The 22,265-nt window shown below is 45.7% G+C and overlaps 1 protein-coding gene across 2 annotated transcripts; it reads left to right on the forward strand.

The window, feature by feature from the left end:
- Positions 1-1,985: 1,985 nt before the first annotated feature.
- Positions 1,986-18,804, forward strand: LOC117039439 (perilipin-3-like). 2 transcript variants are annotated; one of them, XM_033136551.1, is made up of 8 exons: positions 1,986-2,079; positions 5,870-5,937; positions 11,302-11,497; positions 13,562-13,644; positions 14,761-15,058; positions 16,734-16,933; positions 17,157-17,285; positions 18,460-18,804. In XM_033136551.1, the coding sequence occupies exons 2-8, from the start codon at positions 5,878-5,880 to the stop codon at positions 18,802-18,804; spliced, it is 1,311 nt and encodes a 436-aa protein (XP_032992442.1). In that variant the 5' UTR covers positions 1,986-2,079; positions 5,870-5,877. The 2 variants fall into 2 exon arrangements, with proteins under 2 accessions (XP_032992442.1, XP_032992441.1); XM_033136550.1 differs by having other exon boundaries at positions 1,987-2,079; positions 18,457-18,804.
- Positions 18,805-22,265: the final 3,461 nt, after the last annotated feature.

Below are 22,265 nucleotides of genomic sequence, written 5' to 3' on the forward strand. Positions count from 1 at the left end.
TTTGACCATTTTGGTTGCCCTCCTCTGGACACGTTCCAGCTTGTCCGTATCCTTCTTGAACTGTGGTGCCCAGAACTGGACACAGTATTCCAGGTGAGGTCTGACCAGAGCAGAATATAGTGGTACTATTACCTCCCTTCATCTAGATGCTATACTCCTATTGATGCAGCCCAGAATTGCATTGGCTTTTTTAGCTGCTGCATCACACTGTTGACTCATGTCAAGTTTATGGTCTTCCAAGACTCCTAGATCCTTTTCACATGTACTGCTCTCAAGCCAGGTGTCACCCATCCTGTATTTGTGCCTTTCATTTTATTATTTTTACCCTGCCCATCTGCTCTGGTTTCGCCAGAAGCGGCTTAGTCCTACTAGCCATATGACCCGGAAGCTGTACGCCAGGTCCTTCGGCCAATAAAGCGAGATGAGCGCCGCAACCCCAGAGTCGTCCGCGACTGGACCTAACGGTCAGGGGTCCCTTTACCTTTTTATACACAAACTTGGCATTTGAAGTTTCCTTCCCTATCACAGCCTCTGCACCTGTGGGGTTTCTGCCAGCAGTGCTGTAAGATGCCACACTTGAACACTATAGCACCGGGAGTTCTCTCCAGGGTAAAAAGGAATGCTATAAAGAAGGTTGTCTCTGAGCATAAGCAGAGTGGAGTGGCGCTTCCCACAATTCCCTGCCCTCCACAATTTATCTGTGTCTCTGGGCAGACACGAGAGTTGCAGTTTCCACCCGAATCATAAGCACATGTTTACTCAGAAGTAAGTCTTCACTGTTTTCCAAGAGGGGAGCTACTCCCAGGGAAATTGTGCTGGCTGTGGCCTCTTCGCAGCCATGGCGGGCTTCCAGACCCAAGGAATCCCTACAGGGCTTACTCCAAATTAAAGGAAGAAGCATAGGATTGCAACCTAAGATTCTCTGCTCGCTTTGCTTATTAGCTTCACAGTTGTATCAGGAACCATTTTTTAAAAATTTGATTTTACACCAAGAGGGAACGAGAGCAATGCTGGGTCATTTAGTGGGCTGGGTACCTGCCCGCCCCCTAGAAAATGAAGCTGCGAGGGGTTTGCTGCCCCGGTTGGATTTCTAACTTAAAAAGTTGGAGTTACAGGTAGGTAGGCATGTTGGTCTGCCGTAGTCAAAACAAAATAAAATAAAAAATTCCTTCCAGTAGCACCTTAGAGACCAACTTAAGTTTGTTCTTGGTATGAGCTTTCCTGTGCATGCACACTTCTTCAGATACCTGAATATCTGAATACCTGAAGATATCTGAAGAAGTGTGCATGCACACGAAAGCTCATACCAAGAACAAACTTAGTTGGTCTCTAAGGTGCTACTGGAAGGAATTTTTTGTTTTTTGTTTTGTTTTTTAAAAGTTGGAGTTCTTGATAGAAGTTTTGCAGAAAATAGTAGAAAAACAAGAGTTCGGGCCACAGTGATGATTCAATTGATTCAAGTTTTTCAAGTCTCTTATAAATAGATTTGTTTCTTAAAGTTTATATACCAGGTGAAATTAATGTGCCAGGACAATGCCCTATTTCGGTTCCTAAGCAACCAGTACACATCGACTTTAAGACTCTCTATTAGCTGAAGAAGAATCACCGAAAAAGGGCCTTGTCCTGAAACATTAATTTCACCTGGGATATAAACTTTAAGAAATAAATCTATTCATAAGAGGCTTGGAAAAACTTTTGAATCATCATTGCGGCCTGAGTTCTTGTTTTGCCTACTATTTTCTGCACCGGTTGGATTTCTGCCTGCCAGTGCGGGAAGAAAGCTGCTACGGAGAATTCGCCCACTTCCACTTTCATTTCCTTCAGCCGGGGGTGGAGCTTCACTTCGCTTCGCTCCGCTCGTTTTGAATCAAACTTTCCGGAACTGGAAGGGGGGGTGGAAATCGCCTTCTCCCCCCAACCTTTGCCTCCGGCCCCACCCACATTCCGGAGTTCACATGATGCCTGTTTGCTCCTGATTGCAGACGGCGAGGAAGGGGAGTGACTCCGGAGTATATTAGGAGGTGGGTGCGAGCGTGTCCCTTACAGTCGCTGGAGCTGAGACTCTGTAGGACCCACTAGGTGAGTTAAAATACTTTGTAGCGTCTTTCTTTCTTTCTCTCTCTCTCTCTCTCTCTCTCTCTCAATTCAGGCCAGATACTTAAGACAGCAACGCTTTCACTATCCATCTCTTCTTTTAATGCTTAGTATTATCTCTGAGTCTGTATTTGTATTATCTGTGTATTTGTATTATCTCTGAGTCTGTATTTGTAGGGCTGTAGCTGGATTTGAAATACTTAGAATTTTTCCCCCTCTAATTTTTTTCTTTTAGTTTTCTCTTAAGATATAAACAATAAGACACAGATACGACTGTGTGGGATGTTAAATTTTATTTAGTAATATTATATAATAGCAGTTGTGATATTTCGTTACTTTTTTTCTCTATGTTTGTTAAACAAAATGAATTAATAAAAATAAAATTTTTTTAAAAGGATTTGAAATACTTAGCTGCCTACCGCACGTTTTGCAGTGACGGCAAGCTTTTTATTTATTTATTTATTTATTTATTATTATTATTATTATTATCATCATCATCACAAAGTCTAGGGATGTAAAGCTTGCTTACCTGAGGTGTGCTTAAATCACATTTCCATGCCCCTGCAAAATGCTGGGAACTGTAGCCGATCGCTCATATATAGAGCTTCAGTCACCAGCATACTTTGCAAACTACAGTTCCCGATATTTGGGGGGGTTAGGTTTTAAATGTGCTTTCAGTATGGGGGGAATGAAGGAGTAGGGCTTAAAGTGTAAAGTAGAGGCAAAGGGAAAAAAAGTCCTCGTTTCGCAGACAGAATTTTAGAGTTGGAAGGGACCCCCAACGGTCATCTAGTCCAACCCCCTGGAATGCAGGAATCTCAACCGAAGCATCCCTGGCAGATGTCCGTCCGACCTCTCCCTAAAAACCTCCAAGGAAGGATAGTGCTCTCAACTGACCTGGAATGAGACCTTGTGTTTTTAATATCCTGTTGGAAGCTGCCCAGTGGAGTATAAATAATAAATTATTATTGTTATTAATATTATTATTAGCCACAGGCTTGTCCGGACGGCGTTTACTGAGCATTTCCTTCCAATTTGTTTGCGAGGGGGTTAGACGAGTCGCAGCCTGGCGTCATCTTGCACTTTCCGAACTGTGCAATTTGAGCTTGCCACTGCGCCACTGAATCCTACCCCAAATAGCGACAGCCTGGAAGCCGACAGAGATCCAAGCGTGACTGCATGTGGAGGAATAAGATAGGAGTATCCCTGAACATGCGCTAGACTCGCAGGGATGATCGCAATCTACTGGTAGATCCCCGGGAGGTTTGGGTAGATCGCGGTCGGTCGGTCGCTGGGTCCCTTTTCTTAGCCTTGGCAAAATAGAATCCGGCCCCCTCGCCGCGCCCTCCATTGTTGCACGATTTGCAGAACTTAAGACAGAGTTTACTCACTGAGGTTGCTTGCTTCCCCAGTGATCTGTCGGTGAGTGGCTGTTCCCCTTTCTCCCTAAAAATGGCCAACAGCTTAGCCTTGAACTCCCCCAAAACAGGGTTTCCCTCCTCCCTGAGAAAGCTCAACAACTTTGACCTGAACCCCCCAAAAAACGGGGGTAGATCACTGCCAGTTTTTAATTCTGCGAGTAAATCGCAGTCTCTTGGGAGTTGGCCACCCCTGAGCTAGAACTTATGATACAGTGGTACCTCGGTTTACGAACTTAATCCGTTCCGGAAGTCCGTTCTTAAACTGAAACCGTTCTTAAACCGAGGTGCGCTTTCCCTAATGCGCCCTCCTGCCACCGGTGCCCTTCCACCGTTCGGATTCCGTTCTTAGACCGAGGTAAAGTTCGCAAACCAAGACACTGTTTCCGGTTTTGCTGAGTTCGTAAACCGAATCGTTCGTAAACAGGACTGTTCTTAAACCGAGGTACCGCTGTAGTTGTTTATTTCCTTGACATCTGATGGGAGGGCGCCACCACCGAGAAGGCCCTCTGCCTGGTTCCCTGCAACCTCACTTCTCGCAGGGTGGGAACCGCCAGAAGGCCCTCGGAGCTGGACCTCAGTGTCCGGGCTGGACGATGGAGGTGGCTACAATTGCTTTGTTTAACGTTCGCTATCCGGTTCATCTTAAGACAACTGTGGCGGGTTTTGTCTCTCGAAAGAAAAGTGTGTTTGGTGTCGAAACAGCTCTGCTTGAGTAAATTGTGGGGAGTCTTGCAAAAGTTATCTTTTTGGGTGAAGGTTGCACTGTTGCAGTCCTTCCCATCCCCAAAAAAATGTGGCAAGGGTAGTTATCTAGGCGTAGGGCTTTTGTCTTGCCAAACAAAGAACTTCTGAGTTAGAGGTTGTTTGCCAAGCCAGCCCACCTCCCGAAAGCAAATTATTCTCGGGAGCCTTGAGTCAGGCCATTGGGTCTGACGACACCAAATGGCATCAACTCCCCAGGGTTCGAGGCCGCAACTGGGGATGGCTGGAATCGAACTCGTGACCTTCTGCGTCCAAAGCCAATTCTGCTCCTCTCAGGCTCCCGAGTGGCTCACAACTGGTCCATTGTCATTCGGAGTCTGTGTTAGGTTCAGTACTGAAATCAAATCGTATAGAGGCAGGCTGGAAAACGGGAGTTGGCATTTTGCAAAAAAATTTTTTTTAAAAAAGTCCAGTACCAGGTTGAAGACCTCTGTTGCAAACAATTTGGATTTGATTTAAATCCAATCCATTTAAACCACGATTTAAATCCAATCGATTTAAATCACCAGTCAGTAAGACTTGATTTAAATCTCTTTTTTTTAACAGAAAGACTCATTCTTGCTGGAAAAATCTTGAATATTTCCAACCAGATGAAGGTTTCGTTTTTGGAATAATAAATTTTTCCAGAGTGGTTTTTAAAAGTTATATAAAAAATGACTGATTTGCTTATACTCTTAGAAATGCATAGACAGGCAATTATGAAATTATTGCGAGGTTTAACAAGTTAACCGTTTATAATTGGACAACTTTTCTGCTGTACTTTATTGGAAGGAGAAAAAACATTAATTTCCTTCATAATGATTTAAACAATTTAACTAAAACAATAACATTATAACATAGGTATCCATGTTTGTTAACTGATGTGGTTAAACAATTTATTTATTTATTTTTTAAACTTAGACTGAGTTTTAGCACATGTGAAGAACTTAAGACAGATCCTTATTTCCTGATGAATAGCCTTTGGTATCTGAAGAAGTGTGCATGCACACAAAAGCTCATACCAAGAACAAACTTAATTGGTCTCTTAAGGTGCTACTGGAAAGAATTTTTTTATTTTATTTTGTTTTGACTATGGCAGACCAACACGGCTACCCACCTGAAACTGGAACTCTGGACTATAAGTTAAAGAGAAAATCTTTAGAAAGATTTTTGCTCCAAAAGCATTTTATTTTAAAAATCCAGTTTAATTAAAAAAAAAATAAGATTTAAATTTTCAAAAAAAAAAAATCCATTTTTTTTAAAAAAAATTAATCATTGATTTTTATCCACCTTGGCTTCAAAGCACATATTTCCCTCAGGGGGATTTGCAGCTAGGAAACCTTGAGCCAAATCCAGCCCCACGGCCTCGTTCCCTGTCAAGGAAAAGAGTCAGGTGTTTTATTTTCTTTCTGCAAAGTGACTTGTAAGCGGCAAAGGCAGACCTGATCCTTCCCCCAATCCCAAATCGACCTTCTGGACCTTCTGAGCTGCTAATCGCATGTGGCTTCCTTATCTCTTGACCTCCAACTGGGGAATGTCTTTGTGGCACTGGATTTTACCCCCAAGATTATCTTTATATGTGTGACTCAAGAGAATTTCTTTTTACATCTTAGCTGCAAGAATGTCGTCTGCAGAAAGTGAAGCTGCTGCCTCTACAGTAACCGAGGAACAAGACCCAAAAGTAAGTGGCTGGTTTTGTTTTGTTTTTCCAACGATTCGTGTTTTTGTATAGTTATTATAATTTCTTATAATCTTATTATAATTTCTACTTGGCATGTCTGTTTCTCCGTTTTCTCCAAAGACCTCAAGGCGGCAAATCTCCCTCTCCCTGCCCCGCTTTTTATCCTTCCCGAAAACCTTCCGAGGCCGATTTTGGCTGAGGGACGGTCCCTGGCCCCAAGGACTCCCACCGAGCTTCCTGGCATGAGTGCGAGATTTGAACCCGGGTCTCCTAGTCGGGCTCTCTGACCGCCGCACCACACTGCCTCCCCCCCCCCCGGCATCAAATGCCGGTGAGGGGTTCCTCGGCACACTTGGCAGATCCTTGCACAGATCGCCGACGGCCCAGGGCAAGGTCCAAGAGGGTCAGAGTTCGAAATGCAAGCAGGAGACGGCATTCGGAGCTTGCCGTTTCAAAATCCCTGCTTAAGTGTGATTGCAGCAAAGTGGCACAGGAGCAAAAGTCAGACTGGCCTGTTTCCAAGGAATTGCATTCACAACCCGCCCCAGGCCTGACCGTCTGGCGGAGCGAAGCTGAAATAACGGAAATGTCTGGTAGTATTTTAGAAGTTGGCTAGAGGCAAAGGTCAGCACCAAAACTTTGAATTGTACTTGGCAATGGCAGCTGGACTGATAGACAGGCAGGGCACCTCTGCAAACATTTAAAGCACATTACTCCTGCGGACTAGGGGACGCGGGTGGCGCTGTGGTCTAAACCACAGAGCTTAGGGCTTGCCGATCGGAAGGTCGGCGGTTCGAATCCCCGCAATGACGGGGTGAGCTCCCGTCGCTCGGTCCCAGCTCCTGCCATGTTCAGAGGTGGCTGCCTTGCCTGAGTCCCTGGTGCCGGGGACCAACAGCACGTAAGGGGGTGTCGTTACAGATCTTGATGTCCTGCCTGAGGGCTTCTGAGAGGCACAGGTCAGTCACAACAGATACCAAGTTAAACCACAGAGCCTAGGGATTTTATCAAAGTTATTGTTGAACTGAAATACAATTGAGAATCAGCAGTTCGAATCCCCGCAATGGGGTGAGCTCCCGTTGCTCGGTCCCTGCTCCTGCCCACCCAGCAGTTCGAAAACACGTCAAAAGTGCAAGTAGATAAATAGGTACCGCTCCGGCAGGAAGGTAAACGGCGTTTCTGTGCGCTGCTCTGGTTTGCCAGAAGCGGCTTAGTCATGCTGGCCACATGACCCGGAAGATGTACGCCGGCTCCCTCTGCCAGTAAAGCGAGATGAGCGCCGCAACCCCAGAGTCGTCCGCGACTGGACCTAACGGTCAGGGGTCCCTTTACCTTTACTCAGCGGACTGCAGTTAACTCTCCCTTCCCAAGAGCTGCAATTTTCAGCTCCTTCAAACTACAGTTCCCAGGAATCTTTGCTGGGGAGGGGAGAGAGAGAGAGAGAAAGAGAAGCTGTGTGTTTTAAACACACATCGGATGTGCTTAAATGTATTTTGGTGTACTGTTGCATTGCTTGTTGAGGGGCCTCCAAGCACAGCTGGTGTTTTAATATTTTTTTTGTGTGTGATAATTTTATTATTAGGATCCTGCCCATCTGACTGGGTTGCCCCAACAACTCTGGGCTGCTCCCGGCATATACAATAACACAATAAAAATCAAAAAACTTCCCTATGGAGGGCTGCCTTGAGGTGTCTTCTAGAGCAGTGTTTTTCAACCTTTTTTGGGCAATGGCACACTTGTTTCATGAAAAAAATCACGAGGCACACCACCATTAGAAAATGTTAAAAAATTTAACTCTGTGCCTATATTGACTATATATAAAGTAATTTTCCCACGGCACACCAGGCAACATTGAAAAACACTGTTCTAGAGTTCTTCTGAGCTTTGCCAGTTTATAGCACCATTAGCCTGAGTAGCCAACAGTGACTTTTGGTAGCCCCATGCAGTTGATAGACGACAATTGATTCCACTGTGAGGTCGGCTGGGCCGAGAGACGACGGTGACTGGCCCCGTCTTGAGTCAGGATTCGAACTCGGGACGCTGTAATCACTGTCTACGCATAGCAACTCAATTGGCTTCCCTCTGCCCATCGACCTGCGAGCCACACTGCCCTGGTTAACCACAATTTCAAGTTTTTCTGCAACTTTTATCAAGGGGGGGGGGGAATGCCATGCCTATACTCAAACGCCAAACTTCGGCGGCTGTGTTCTCCTGTGAAGAGCTGGACTGCCCTTTTTAATCCCCCTTTCTGGCTTCTACATTCAGAGGCTCCCAGTGGACTAGAGTCCAGAGTTCGAGTCCCGCTGAGTCATGAAACTCGTGGCTCCCATTGCTATCTCTCACCCCAACCTACTTTATTAGGTGAAATGTCCAGCTTGCACAATCGGCTTTGATTTATTTGCTTGTTTGCAAGGGGACTGAATTGTGACAACCCATCGCTGGAGACTTCTGCTGCGGCAGCATTGGGGAAACTTCCTTTGCGCTAGTTTCCGTTTGCAGAATCCCTTGTTTCAGCCTTGTGGAATCATAGAGTCAGAAGGGACCCTAAGGGGCATCTATTCCAACCCCTAGCAGTACAGGAATCCATCTCTTTGATTCTGAGAGTCCCTGGTGCGATTCACGCTGCTAGGGAATCCCTGTTTCATCGCAGGACGCCTTTCCTATTATTGCTTTTGAGAGGTGAGGGGGGGGACCTCTGGTTTGCAGAATCAGTTTGGGCCTGCCCAAGGGGGTCCAATTCAGCCCCGGATGCCATCTTCCGCAATATCTCAGGTAGGCACAGCACGAGACTCTTAAACCTCAGGGTTGTGGGTTCAAGTCCCGCGTTGGGCAAAAGGTTCCTGCATTGCCACACACGAAATAAATGCAGAAATAAATAAATTAAAACCCATCAAGATTTCAGTGGGGAATTCTCCCATTCTCCCCCCCCCATCCCAAGCAACGCATCGTTGCATGTCATTTTTAGAAATATATGCATTTTTTAAAAAAATTGTGCCCTTTCCCCTAGTACATGCCTTTCTTGTACACAGTTCTGGGCTGGATTCTACGTTTAAAGGAGAAGGGGAGGCTTCAAGGCAGGGTTCTTCCCCCCCCCCCAAAAAACCCTCACATTTGAGGCTGAAATAAGAGCCGATCTATGTGGCCTGTCCTGAAACCTTTTGCTTTTTTTAATATCTCTCTTTATTATTTAAAAAATACAAATACACATATACACAAACACAAACACACAAAATAAACATATACATTTACATACTACTATCCTTTTCTTTTTCTTTTTTACAGACAAATTCTCGTACCTCCAGTTATCCTCATTGCATTTAGTGCTATTATATTTGTATCGCGTACAGTTATAGATTTCATTTACAAATCATATTTTTTCCATCCTTGAATCTCTATTTGTTACGTTAAAGGTTCAGTCTACATCTGCCATTAGGATTCCACTTATACCACTATTCCTTAAGTATTCTTTAAATATCCTCCACTCTTTCCATACTTCTTGGGTCATCTGTTTCCTAACTTTACTTGTTGTTTTAGCTAGTTGCAGATATTCTATCATTAAGTTTTGCCAGTTGGTGCAACTGTATTTTTCCACTTCCTGGCCACTAGCATTCTTGCTGCTGTTATACCGTACATACATAGTACTCTTTCTGTTTTTTTAATCTCTTCCGGCAAAATACTTAACAGGAACATTTCTGGTCTTTTTTTGAATGTACACTTTAACAATTTTTTATGTTCTTCATATACAGCATTCCAATAATTGCATATAACAGGACACATCCACCACATATGTTTGTACGACCTGATTTCTTTGTTGCACCTCCAGCACAAAGGGGATCTATTTCTGTACATTTTGGCTAATTTTTCTGGTGTCTGGTGCCACCTATACATCATTTTTAAGATGTTTTCTCTAAGGTTGTAGCAGGCTGTGAATTTAATATCCACCTGCCACAGTCTCTCCCATTGCAAAAGGGAGCACTGAAGGGTTTCCACAGAATCATTGAGTTGGGACCCTGAGGATCATCCAATCTGACCCCCTCACCAGCTGTATCTGCGTTAATATCTTCCATTCTTTTTCTCCTCCCTCCCCAACCCAAAAAAATCCCGGTCAGAATGTAGCAGGCAGGGTCTTGATGGATCTAGTTTCACCTCTTTCCTTACTTTAATGCAATCGTTCTGGGAAAGCGCTGCAGTTTTTGTGTGTTAACCAAATATGCCAAATTTTCTCCACCCCAATGCCCATTTTGTTTTGCAGATTTGGGGGGGCAAGATTTTAGTTCTATCTTCGTTTATGTAGAAACCAGCTAAGTCTCCAAATTGCTCCATCTCCCTTCATACCGTCTTCGTATTTCTCAAAGGATGATGAACAAATAACAGCGTTACCCAGAAAAGCCCTAAGTTTATATATGTGTTTATATCTTTTTTTTAATAAGAATTTATTGGTTTTCCACATTAAACAACAAATAACAACATACCATCTCTAAGAAATACAAATATAAAAACACTACAATTACAATAACAAAAACAAAGAAAAAGAAAAAAGCTCATACATACCTAACAACACACAAACACTGGAACACACCAATTAATTATTGTTTAAATGTTATTTCATATCTTGCTTGGGGACTTCCCCCGTTCTCTCATCTGCGTTCAGTTCAAATTTACTTTAGTAACTTTGTAACTATTTTCACATTCATTCACCATTATCCTTAATCCAAATCAGATAACATCTTAACTTATCTAAATTAACTTATTACTAACCATAATAATTTATATAAAAATTGATACACAATACTACTTCTATACTATTTTAACCTAACATTATATAACTAAAACCTCTTATATTCACTGATTTTGCTTCAAATATCCAATTTTTCACGTTGTTTTAAATATTCTTTGAATTTTTTCCACTCTTCTTGCACCTTCTCCTCCCTCTGGTCTCGGAGTTTCGTGGTCAGTTCTGCGAGTTCCATAAAGTCCATTAACTTCATCTGCCAGTCTTCTACTGTCGGGAGCTCTTCACCTTTCCAGTTTTTTGCAATCAAAATTCTAGCAGCTGTTGTAGCGTACATAAAAAACACTTTATCTTTCCTGGGTATCTCATGATTGGTAATGCCCAACAGGAAGGCCTCTGGTTTCTTAGTAAAAGTGATTTTCATCACTTTTTTAAGTTCATTATAAATTTTCTCCCAGAAGACCTTCACCTTTGGGCATGTCCACCACATGTGATAGAAGGTACCTTCTACATTTTTACATTTCCAACATGCATTGCGCCTTAAACCATGATACATCTTGGCTAATTATATATGTGTTTATATCTTCCATTCTTTTTCTCCCTCCCTCCCTAACCCAAAAAATCCCGGTCAGAATGTAGCGGACAGGGTAGCCAACCTACCCCTGGTCAGTTCCGCCTACAACATGGTCTCTGCGGCATACACATCCACGAAGGAGAGCCACCCCTATGTGAAATCCGTCTGCGACGTGGCGGAGAAAGGCGTCAAGACCATCGCTTCGGCAGCTGCCAGCGGTGCTCAGCCCATCCTGAGCAAACTCGAGCCCCAGAGTGAGTGGCGTCCCCAGTTGCTGGGGGGTGTGGGTGGGTTTTGCCGTCCTGCTTGCTCTGGTAGCAACGCTGCATTTCGCACTCCTCCTGTGTTTTGGAGGCGAACGGGCGACCTTGCCTTGACGAACCTACGATCTAAAATCCAGGGTACGTCGAAAGCCCGGTCACTTGGTTGCAGGAGTGCCAGCTTGGCACCGCAACTGTGGGTGCCCAGGGCCGTGGGTAAACCACCGAGCCTCTTGGGCTTGCCGATCAGAAGAATAGCAGGTTCGAATCCCCGCAATTACGGGGTGAGCTCCCGTTGCTCGGTCCCAGCTCCTGCCCACCTAGCAGTTCGAAAGCACATCAAAGTGCAAGTAGATAAATAGGTACCCCTCTGGCGGGAAGGTAAATGGCATTTCCATGCGTTCTGGTTTCCGTCACAGTGTCCCGTTGCACCAGAAGCGGTTTAGTCCTGCTGGCCACATGACCCGGAAAGCTGTCTGTGGACAAACGCCGGCTCCCTTGGCATGAAAGCGAGATGAGCGCCGCAACCCCAGAGTCACCTTTGACTGGACTTAACCGTCCAGGAGTCCTTTACCTATACCTTACCTTGCATGGCCCTGGCACCAAAATTTGTATGTGCCCAGCCCCTTCATGGGGAATTTTGTGGGTGCTTGATCACCCAGGGCCCTAGTGAGTTGGCAACTATGCTTGGTTGAAAGCTCTGGAGAACATAGTTATTATCTTTTATGCAGGTGAAACTCGAAAAAATTAGAATATCGTGGAAAGGTTCATTTCTTTCAGTAATTCAACTTGAAAGGTGAAACTATTCTATGAGATAGACTCATGACATGCAAAGCGAGATATGTCAAGCCTTTATTTGTTATAATTGTAATGATTATGGCGTACAGCTGATGAGAACCCCAAATTAACAACCTCAACTTTGGGGTTTTCATCAGCTGTACGCCATAATCATCACAATTATAACAAGCAAAGGCTTGACATAATCTCGTTTCGCATGTCATGAGTCTATCTCATATATTAAGTTACAGGTAGGTAGCCGTGTTGGTCTGCCATAGTCAAAACAAAATAAAATAGAAAATTCCTTCCAGTAGCACCTTAGAGACCAACTAAGTTTGTTCTTGGTATGAGCTTTCATGTGCATGCACACTTCTTCAGATATTAAACTCCATATATTTTCATATATTAAACTCCAGTAGCTAATGAAAACAATTGCTTGCGTAAATTAACTTTTCCACGATATTCTAATTTTTCGAGTTTCACCTGTATATTTAACTTGCATCCTGAAAGGAAGCACAGGGCAGCAAACCGACTCCAGGATGATAACAATGATTAATATTTCACCCATATCACTGCGTTGACCCAGCCACTCTGGGCAGCTTCCGGCAAATTTAAACACAGTAAGACATCAAACATAAAAAACTTCCCTAAACAGGGCTGCCTTTAGATGTCCTCTAAAAGTCAGATAGTTGTTTATTTCCTTGACATCTGGTGGGAGGGCGTTCCACAGGGAGGGCGCCACCACCGAGAAGGCCCTCTGCCTGGTTCCCTGGAACCTCATAGAATCATAGAGTTGGAAGAGACCCCAAGGGCCATCCAGTCCAACCCCCTGCCAAGCAGGAAACACCATCAAAGCATTCCTGACAGATGGCTGTCAAGCCTCCGCTTCAAGACCTCCAAAGAAGGAGACTCCACCACAGTGAGAGAACCGCCAGAAGGCCTTCGGAGCTGGACCTCAGGGTCCCCTCTGTGGGACACCCTCCCATCAGATATCAAGGAGCTGGGTTACTCTACAACCTTTAGAAAACATCGCCAGGCAGCCCTCCATAGGGAAGCTTTTTAATGTTTTGCTATGTTTTTATATGTGGAAAGCTGCCCAGAGTGGCTGGAGAAACCCAGGCAGATGGGCAGGGTACAAATAAATTATATTTATTTTATTTTAGGATGTGAAAAGGGGTGGGGGAAAGAAAAGTATACTATATCACCAAAAAAACTGAACAATTACAATTCCAGATATTCTTGTCTAATATATAGATATTGTTACTATTGCTCCTCATTCAGTTTCAACAGCCAATGAGTTTGCCTGCAAAGGTCTGGACAAGCTGGAGGAAAACCTGCCGATTCTTCAACAGCCCACTGATAAGGTAAATAACGATGTCCTTACTGGAGGGCAGGATTGACTGTTTCCCTCTTCATATGTCCAGGGAATTCTGCAATGTGTGTTAACTCTGCAACATCCTGGCTGGGTTAAACAAGTTAGGCAAGCGTCCCAGGGAGAGGTTAAGGTTGGGGGGGGTAGACTTTCTGTTCGTTTTTAGTGCATGCAAATAAACTGTGAACGTCAGACTGGCTGTTGGATCAGGCCGCCCATTTATTGTTTATACCCCACCTCTCCGGCTGGGCTTCCCCAGCCACTCTGGGTGCGGCTCCCAGCAGGATATTAAAAACACGATAAAACAGAATTTTTTTTAAAAAAAAATTCCTTCCATTAGCACCTTAGAGACCAACTAAGTTTGTTCTTGGTATGAGCTTTCGTGTGCATGCACACTTCTTCAGATACACTGAAACGGAAGTCACCAGACCCTTATATATAGTGAGAGGGTGGGGAGGGGTATTACTCAGAAGGGTGGTGGGAATGGGTGATCGGCTGATAGGTGTGGAAAACCTGTTGACGATTGTTAACGACTGCAATTGGTCTTACAGGAAAAAGCAAGGGGTGAGATGGCTAAAGATAGCTTTGTCATGTATAATGAGATAAGAATCCAATGTCTTTGTTCAGACCAGGTCTCTCCATGGGTTTAATTTTGGTAATTAATTGCAATTCAGCCACTTCTCTTTCCAGTCTATTTCTGAAATTCCTTTGTATTAAGACAGCTACTTTGAGATCTTGTATAGAATGTCCTGGGAGACTGAAGTGTTCTCCTACTGGTTTCTCTGTCTTGTGATTCCTGGTATCAGATTTATGTCCATTTATCCTTTGGCGTAGGGTTTGGCCTGTTTGCCCAATATAGAGAGCTGAAGGGCACTGTTGGCATTTGAAGGCATACACATTTGATTGCATACATATTTAAGGGTCTGGTGACTTCTGTTTCAGTGTATCTGAAGAAGTGTGCATGCACACGAAAGCTCATACCAAGAACAAACTTAGTTGGTCTCTAAGGTGCTACTGGAAGGAATTTCTTTATTTATTTTGTTTTGACTACGGCAGACCAACACGGCTACCTAACTGTAACGATAAAACATGCAAAACTGTCCTCTAGATCATTTCGGGCACCAAAGATCTGGTGACCTCCACCGTGACGGGAGCCAAGGACGCCATCAGCAGCACGGTCTCGGGTGCGAAGGACGCCGTTGCCAGCACCGTAACCGGGATGGTGGATCGAACCAAGGAGGCGGTCCAGGGGGGCGTCGAGATGACCAGGTCCGCGGTGACCAGCGGAGTCAACACAGTGATGGGCTCTTCCGTGGGGCAGATGGTGACCAGCGGTGTGGATGCTGTGCTGGGGAAGTCGGAACAGCTGGTGGACCACTACCTTCCCATGACGGATGAGGAGCTGGGTGAGGCCCTGCACGCTTTCAGCTTTCCACAGAGTTGGAAAAGGCCCTGGCGCTCATCTACAGGTGAAACTCGAAAAATGAGAATATCGTGGAAAGGTTCATTTCTTTCAGTAATTCAACTTAAAAGGTGAAACTAATATATGAGATAGACTCACGACATGCAAAGCGAGATATGACAAGCCTTTATTTGTTATAATTGTGATGATTATGGCGTACAGCTGATGAGAACCCCAAATTAACAACCTCAACTTTGGGGTTTTCATCAGCTGTGCGCCATAATCATCACAATTACAACAAACAAAGGCTTGACGTATCTCGCTTTGCATGTCATGAGTCTATCTCATATATTCAACTCCAGTAGCTAATGAAAACAATTGCTTACATCAATGGACTTTTCCACGATATTCTAATTTTTCGAGTTTCACCTGTAGGCCAACCTGGGAAGAGTTGCTGCGTTGTCTCCCAAGGCTGACAATCTCAGCAGGCGGGGGTTATGGGGCGACTCACCTGCTGTCACCATACAAATACAAAAAAGATATACAAACTTCGAGAACACTGTCCAACCATCTCATCCTCTGTCGTCCCCTTCTCCTTGTGCCCTCCATCTTTCCCAACATCAGGGTCTTTTCAAGGGAGTCTTCTCTTCTCATGAGGTGGCCAAAGTACTGGAGCCTCAACTTCAGGATCTGTCCTTCTAGTGAGCACTCAGGGCCGATTTCCTTGAGAATGGATAGGTTTGATCTTCTTGCAGTCCATGGGACTCTCAAGAGTCTCCTCTAGCACCAGAATTCAAAAGCATCAATTCTTTGGCGATCAGACTTCTTTATGGATCAGGATCCTAGGCATGCTTGAAATGAGATCACTGTGTGTACAGTTTTTAACACAGCCCAGCTCCCACTGTACCAACAACCCCAGAGTTGTCCGCGACTGGACCTAATGGTCAGGAATCCCTTTCCCTTTCCCCTTGTACTATTTGATTTTTTTTATATAAGAATGTATTGGTTTTTCAAACAAAATTTAACAAAGAAATAAAACAATACAAACACGCAAATACAAAAAAAGATATACAAACTACAAAAAATGAAACAAAGAAAAAAAACTGGTACAAAACATCAAAAAATTACATAAAACACCTAATTAACTGTCTTAATCTTATTTTGAGTCTTAATTGGGGGGACTTCCTCACGCCCTCTCTTATAATAAGTTACTATAATTTAGTAACTTTGTAACTGCTTTAAATCCTCTGTACAATTTATCTTAAACTTTAGCTAGGAACTTATACAAAATACCTTAATCTTACCGAAATACAGAAAAAGAAATTCAAATATATCACTAACTTCTTATACACTCTATTAAACTAACATTGTAATGCTACTGTCTATATAGTGTCCACTGATTTCAATTTCAAATATCTAACTTTTCAAATATTCTTTAAATTTTGTTCCAATCTTCTTGCACCTTCTCCTCCCTCTGGTCTTCGGAGTTTCGCGGTCAGTTCAGCAAGTTCCATATCCCCTTGTACTATTTGAAATCCAAGGGGAGCCAGATGTGGATTGTTTCCCCCCCCCCCCAGCTCTCCTACCCCACTAGGGCTTCGCCTCAGGTGCCCAAATGTCTCTGGCTGGCCCTGAACAGTTTCCAAGAAGACACTTAAAGCGCTTGGGTTTTCTCCTAGCTAAGCTCGCCACCTCCGTCGAGGGTTTTGAAATCGCCACCGTGGAGCAGCAGAAGGAACAGAAGAGCTACTTTGTTCGCCTTGGGTCTCTCTCAACAAAGGTCCGCCGCCGAGCCTACCAGCACTCTTTGGGCAAGCTGAGGGATGCCAAGCAGAGCACCCAGGATGCCCTCGCCCAGCTGCACCAAACCATCGAGCTGGTAAGAAGCATTCTGGCCAGAGCAGGCGATGGGGCAGCCCCAGATATTGCCGGGCTCGCAACTCCCATCGGGCGGCATCAATGGTTGGGGGAGACTTGGCGGTAGTTCGTTTATTTATTTCATAAATCGATAACACCTCTTGGTTGTGAAAACTGCAACCTCCAAAGCCGTTTTCAGGCTGCAAAAGGGGCTGCCTGTTGATTGTCTTCTTCTATTCTCCCAGATGGAACATGTCAAACAAGGGATGGATCAGAAGTTCCAAAGCGGGCAGGAGAAGGTGCATCAGATGTGGAAGCAATGGAGTCAGAATCAGTCCCCCGAACTGAGTCAGAAGAACGTCCCAGAGCCTGAGGTAACTCACTTTCGGAAGGTCCCTGCAAGATTCCCCAGCCTTAATAATAATAATAATAATAATAATAATAATAATAATAATAATAATAATAATAAATAATTTTATTATTTGTACCCCAGCCACTCTGGGTGGCTTCCAACAAAGACTAAATGTCACACATTAAAAGCTTCCCTAAACAGGGCTGCCTTCAGATGTCTTCTAAATGCCAGGTAGTTGTTTATCTCTTTGACATCTGAAGGGAGGGCGTTCCACAGGGCGGGCGCCACTACCGAGAAGGCCCTCTGCCTGGTTCCCTGTAACCTCACTTCTCGCAGGGAGGGAACCGCCAGAAGGCCCTCGGAGCTGGACCTCAGTGTCCGGGCTGAACGATGGGGGTGGACTCGCTCCTTCAGGTATACTGGGCTGTTTAGGGCTTTCAAGGTCAGCACCAACAATTTGAATTGTGCCCAGAAACATACTGGGAGCCAATGTAGGTCTTTCAGGGCCAGTTTTATATGGTCTCAGCTGCCGCTCCCAGTCCCCAGTCTAGCTGCCGCATTCTGGATTAGTTGTAGTTTCCAGGTCACCTTCAAAGGTAGCCCCACGTAGAGCGCATTGCAGTAGTCCAAGCGGGAGATAACTAGAGCATGCACCACTCTGGTGAGACAGTCTGTGGGCAGGGAGGGTCTCAGCCTGCATACCAGATGGAGCTGGTAAACAGCTGCCCTGGACACAGAATTGACCTGCGCCTCCATGGACAGCTGTGAGTCCAAAATGACTCCCAGGCTGCGCACCTGTTCCTTCAGGGGCACAGTTTTCCCATTCAGGACCAGGGAGTCCTTCACACCAGCCCATCCCCCGTCCCCCAGAAACAGTACTTCCGTCTTGTCAGGATTCGACCTCAACCTGTTAGCCGCCATCCATCCTCCAACCGCCTCCAGACACTCGCCCAGGACCTTCACCGCCATCACTGGTTCCGATTTGAAAGAGAGGTAGAGCTGGGTGTCATCCGCATACTGATGAACACCCAGCCCCAACCCCCTGATGATCTCTCCCAGTGGCGAGACCGTCCGCGGGCAGGTAGGGTCTCATCCTGCGTACCAGATGGAGCTGGGAGACAGCTGCCTTGGATACAGAATTGACCCGCGCCTCCTCCTTTGCAAAACCTTGATGCGATCCTGTCCTCTTCCAGCAGATAGAGACTCAAGCCTTGGAGGTCTCCCGCGGCCTGGCCCAGCAGCTTCAGTCGGCCACCATGACGTTGGTCTCCAACCTCCAAGGCCTCCCAGCCAACCTCCAAGAAAAAGTGGGCCTGCTCCGCCAGAATGCCGAGGACATCCGCCTGGCCTTTGGGTCTGCCAAGTCCTTCCGCGACCTCTCCGGCACCATCTTGGCCCAGAGCAGGGAAAAGGCCTCCAAGCTCCGCGAGCTGACCGACGAGTTAATGGACGACGTGTTGCAGAATGCCCCCCTGTCTTGGCTGGTGGGACCCTTTGCTGCGTCCGGGAAGGCAGAGGCAGAGGAAATAGAGATGGAGTAGTATCATCTTGAGAGTGCCAGACCTTTTTTAAAAAAAAAAAAAATATTTGTTCCCAGCATCCAGGCAGGCCTTGAAGCAAAGAGAAGACCCAACTGTAGGACACATCCATTTAGTTCTGGGGCGGTAAATTTGAGAGGGAGTGTTTTGAGGGGTTAAGCTTCCGTTTTTGCCTCTCGTTTCGGTTAGGCACCAGCTTAGCTGAGAAGTCATCTTGGAGCAAACTCCTTGCACATGACTAGTTTTCTGTGCCAAAGAATCTCAAGAAGCAGTACTTCTTGCTGAGGGGTGGGCATGGCGTGTACCACAGCCTAGTCAAGAGCAAATCCCAATTTTCTTCTCCTTTCCTCCCAAAATACTTTACTCCCCTCTGAGTAAAGCTTAATTGACCGATCCTAAATCTCAAGCCAACGGAATATTTGGGTGGAGGCGAAATGAGATTGCAGTGCAGCTTCCTCTCAGCCATCCATGTGTCCTTAAAACCTGTGTTGTGTATGTTTCTTGTATGGAATTTGTCCCCTTCCATGACTTCCTCCTAGCTCCACGTGTCCCATTATGTACGCTCAGTGCCTTGATTCAAAAATAAAACACTTGTCGCATGAAAACACGAGCCGTCTTGAATTAGCAGGGAGGTGGGCAGCAGTCTTGCTGCATCAAATATCCATGAGGGCCACCTGTGAGGTCCCTTGGCGGACTCGCTGGCAAGAGCCGAAAAGCTGTTATTTCGGGGTATATTTAGCTGGGAATTTTACCGCTTTGCACCGTCCCGGAACTTGAGGCTTCTTGTGAAGGGGTGTTCGATGCATTGCGTCTGGTCTGGGTCTCTCTACTCTTTCGCCTTGAAGATGAATGCCAAGGGTCCCGTCCAACGCCGCTGGCTGTTTCGACTCAGGGTCACCCCCTGAGGTTTTTTGGGGGGGTCGCGTAGCCTCCACGTCGCCCCCTAATTCCCTCCAACAAGCGCTCCTGCTCAGAGCATTCATGGAGCCCCTCCGTCTCAGGGGGGCGGTAAAACCGGAAGCCCTCCGCCATTGCAAAATTCAGAGAAGTGTGAGTTTTGAAGGAGGTCTGCGTTTCAGTTTGGGTTAAGTGTGAACTTGAAATGTGGGATAGTATTGAGTTTCTGCAGGTCCCTGGGCGTGGAGCACCGCTGCTGAGGAGTGCGGCTTCGAAAGCATTTTAACTCTTCACTTCAGAGTTTGCCAAAAAGGATTTCAGAGGCAGAACCCCACCCCCCCATAAAAATGTCTTCTTCTGTGACTCCTAACCTTTTTTAAGGACACTGACCCCTTTGGGAATCTGATGAAAGTGACCAACCCCACCCTCACCAAAGCAATGGGCGTAAATACACAACATTTTTGCATACTGTTGGCCAACTCCCAAGAGACTATGATCTACTCAGAGTTAAAAAAAAAAAAGTGGCAGTGATCTACCCCCTTTTTGGGAGTCCAGGTCATATGGGGGTTTGGGTCAAAGTTGTTGAGTTTTTTCAGGGAGGGGGTAAAATGTTAAGCTTTTTTATGGGAGCCACAGTTGTTCAGCTACTTTGGGGGGAGCCAATGATCTGCCAGTGATCTACTGCAGACGTCCATAGAATCCTAGAGTTGGAAGAGACCCCAAGGGCCATCCAGTCCAACCCCCTGCCAAGCAGGAAACACCATCCAAGCATTCCTGACAGATGGCTGTCAAGCCTCCGCTTCAAGACCTCCAAAGAAGGAGACTCCACCACACTCCTTGGCAGCAAATCCCACTGCCGAACAGCTCTTACTGTCAGGAAGTTCTTCCTAATGTTTAGGTGGAATCTTCTTTCTTGTAGTTTGAATCCATTGCCCCGTGTCCGCTTCTCCGGAGCAGCAGAAAACAACCTTTCTCCCTCCTCTATATGACATCCTTTGATATATTTGCGGACAACTCTGGGGTTGCGGCGCTCATCTCGCTTTACTGGCCGAGGATGCCGGTGTACAGCTTCCGGGTCATGTGGCCAGCATGACTAAGCCGCTTCTGGCGAACCAAAGCAGTGCACAGGAATGCCGTTTACCTTCCCGCCAGAGTGGTACCTATTTATCTACTTGCACTTTGTGCTTTTGAACTGCTAGGTGGACAGGAGCAGGGACCAAGCAACGGGAGCTCACGCCGTTGCGGGGATTGAAACCGCCGACCTTTTGATCAGCAAGCCCTAGGCTCTGTGGTTTAACCCACAGCGCCACCCGCGTCCCATTTTCCCCTTTATTCCCTCCTAAAAGATAAGACACAACACAGTTGTCTTTAAAAGTATAAGAAGAGTTTACTCACACATCTGTTCACAATAGGATCCCAGAAGGCAGACTTAGCTTAGAAAAGTTGCATACACTTGCAGACTATTCCATAAGGGAGAGCCTGTGTGGTGTAGTGGTTAAGAGTGGTAGACTCGTAATCTGGGGAACCGGGTTCGTGTCTACGCTCCTCCACATGCAGCTGCTGGGTGACCTTGGGCTAGTCACACTTCTCTGGAGTCTCTCAGCCCCACTCACCTCAGAGTGTTTGTTGTGGGGGAGGGAGGGAAAGGAGAATGTTAGCTGCTTGGAGACTCCTTCGGGTAGTGAAAAGCGGGATATCAAATCCAAACTCTTCTCTTCTTCTTCCTTTGTCCTCTCTTGGCTGGCAAGAGAGCATCTTTGAGTAAGCTTCCTCATCGAGGTGTAGTCAAAAGAAGGGAGAGATGGCAGCCAGTCGTATGCCCTTTTGTTACCTGCACAGGTGAGGCCACACTCACCTCTAGCCACATGTAGTCCCAGCCCAGGAGGAAACAGGAAGTTCCGACTGGCTGGTGCAGACATCCCCTTCTATGTCCGCTCTAGGGATGTTGTACTGGACTGCTCCCGTGTTTCACATCCCACAACACCTGTGACATCACACCGCATCACAAGGGGGAATGGATGGAATGGTGGGGGAAGCTGAGCTGTGCCGCGCCTCGGCGGGGAGGCGGCAGGTCTCCTCTGCCTGCATGGGAAATGACGATGCCCTGGTGATGCCATGATTCGCGCCCTGCCAAGTGGGCAGAGATCATGGCAGATAGTGAGTAGGAAAGCAGGCTGGGATCTCTCTCTCTCTGGATTATGGGATAGTTGATCATGATAGGCCTGGAACCAACTCTGCGTGTGAAACTCGAATCTGGAAAGTAAAAAACTGATTCAATAGGCAGGTGCATATACAGGTGAAACTCAAAAAAAAAAAAATAGAATATCGTGGAAAGGTTCATTTCTTTCAGTAACTCAACTTAAAAGGTGAAACTAATCTATGAGATAGACTCATGACATGCAAAGCGAGATGTGTCAAGCCTTTATTTGCTATAATTGTGGTGATTATGGCGTACAGCTGATGAGAACCCCAAATTAATCTCAACTTTGGGGTTTTCATCAGCTGTACGCCATAATCATCACAATTATAACAAGCAAAGGCTTGGCATATCTCGCTTTGCATGTCAT

The sequence above is a fragment of the Lacerta agilis genome, chromosome 18, assembly GCF_009819535.1.
Source record: "Lacerta agilis isolate rLacAgi1 chromosome 18, rLacAgi1.pri, whole genome shotgun sequence".
Taxonomy (NCBI): Eukaryota; Metazoa; Chordata; class Lepidosauria; order Squamata; family Lacertidae; genus Lacerta; species Lacerta agilis.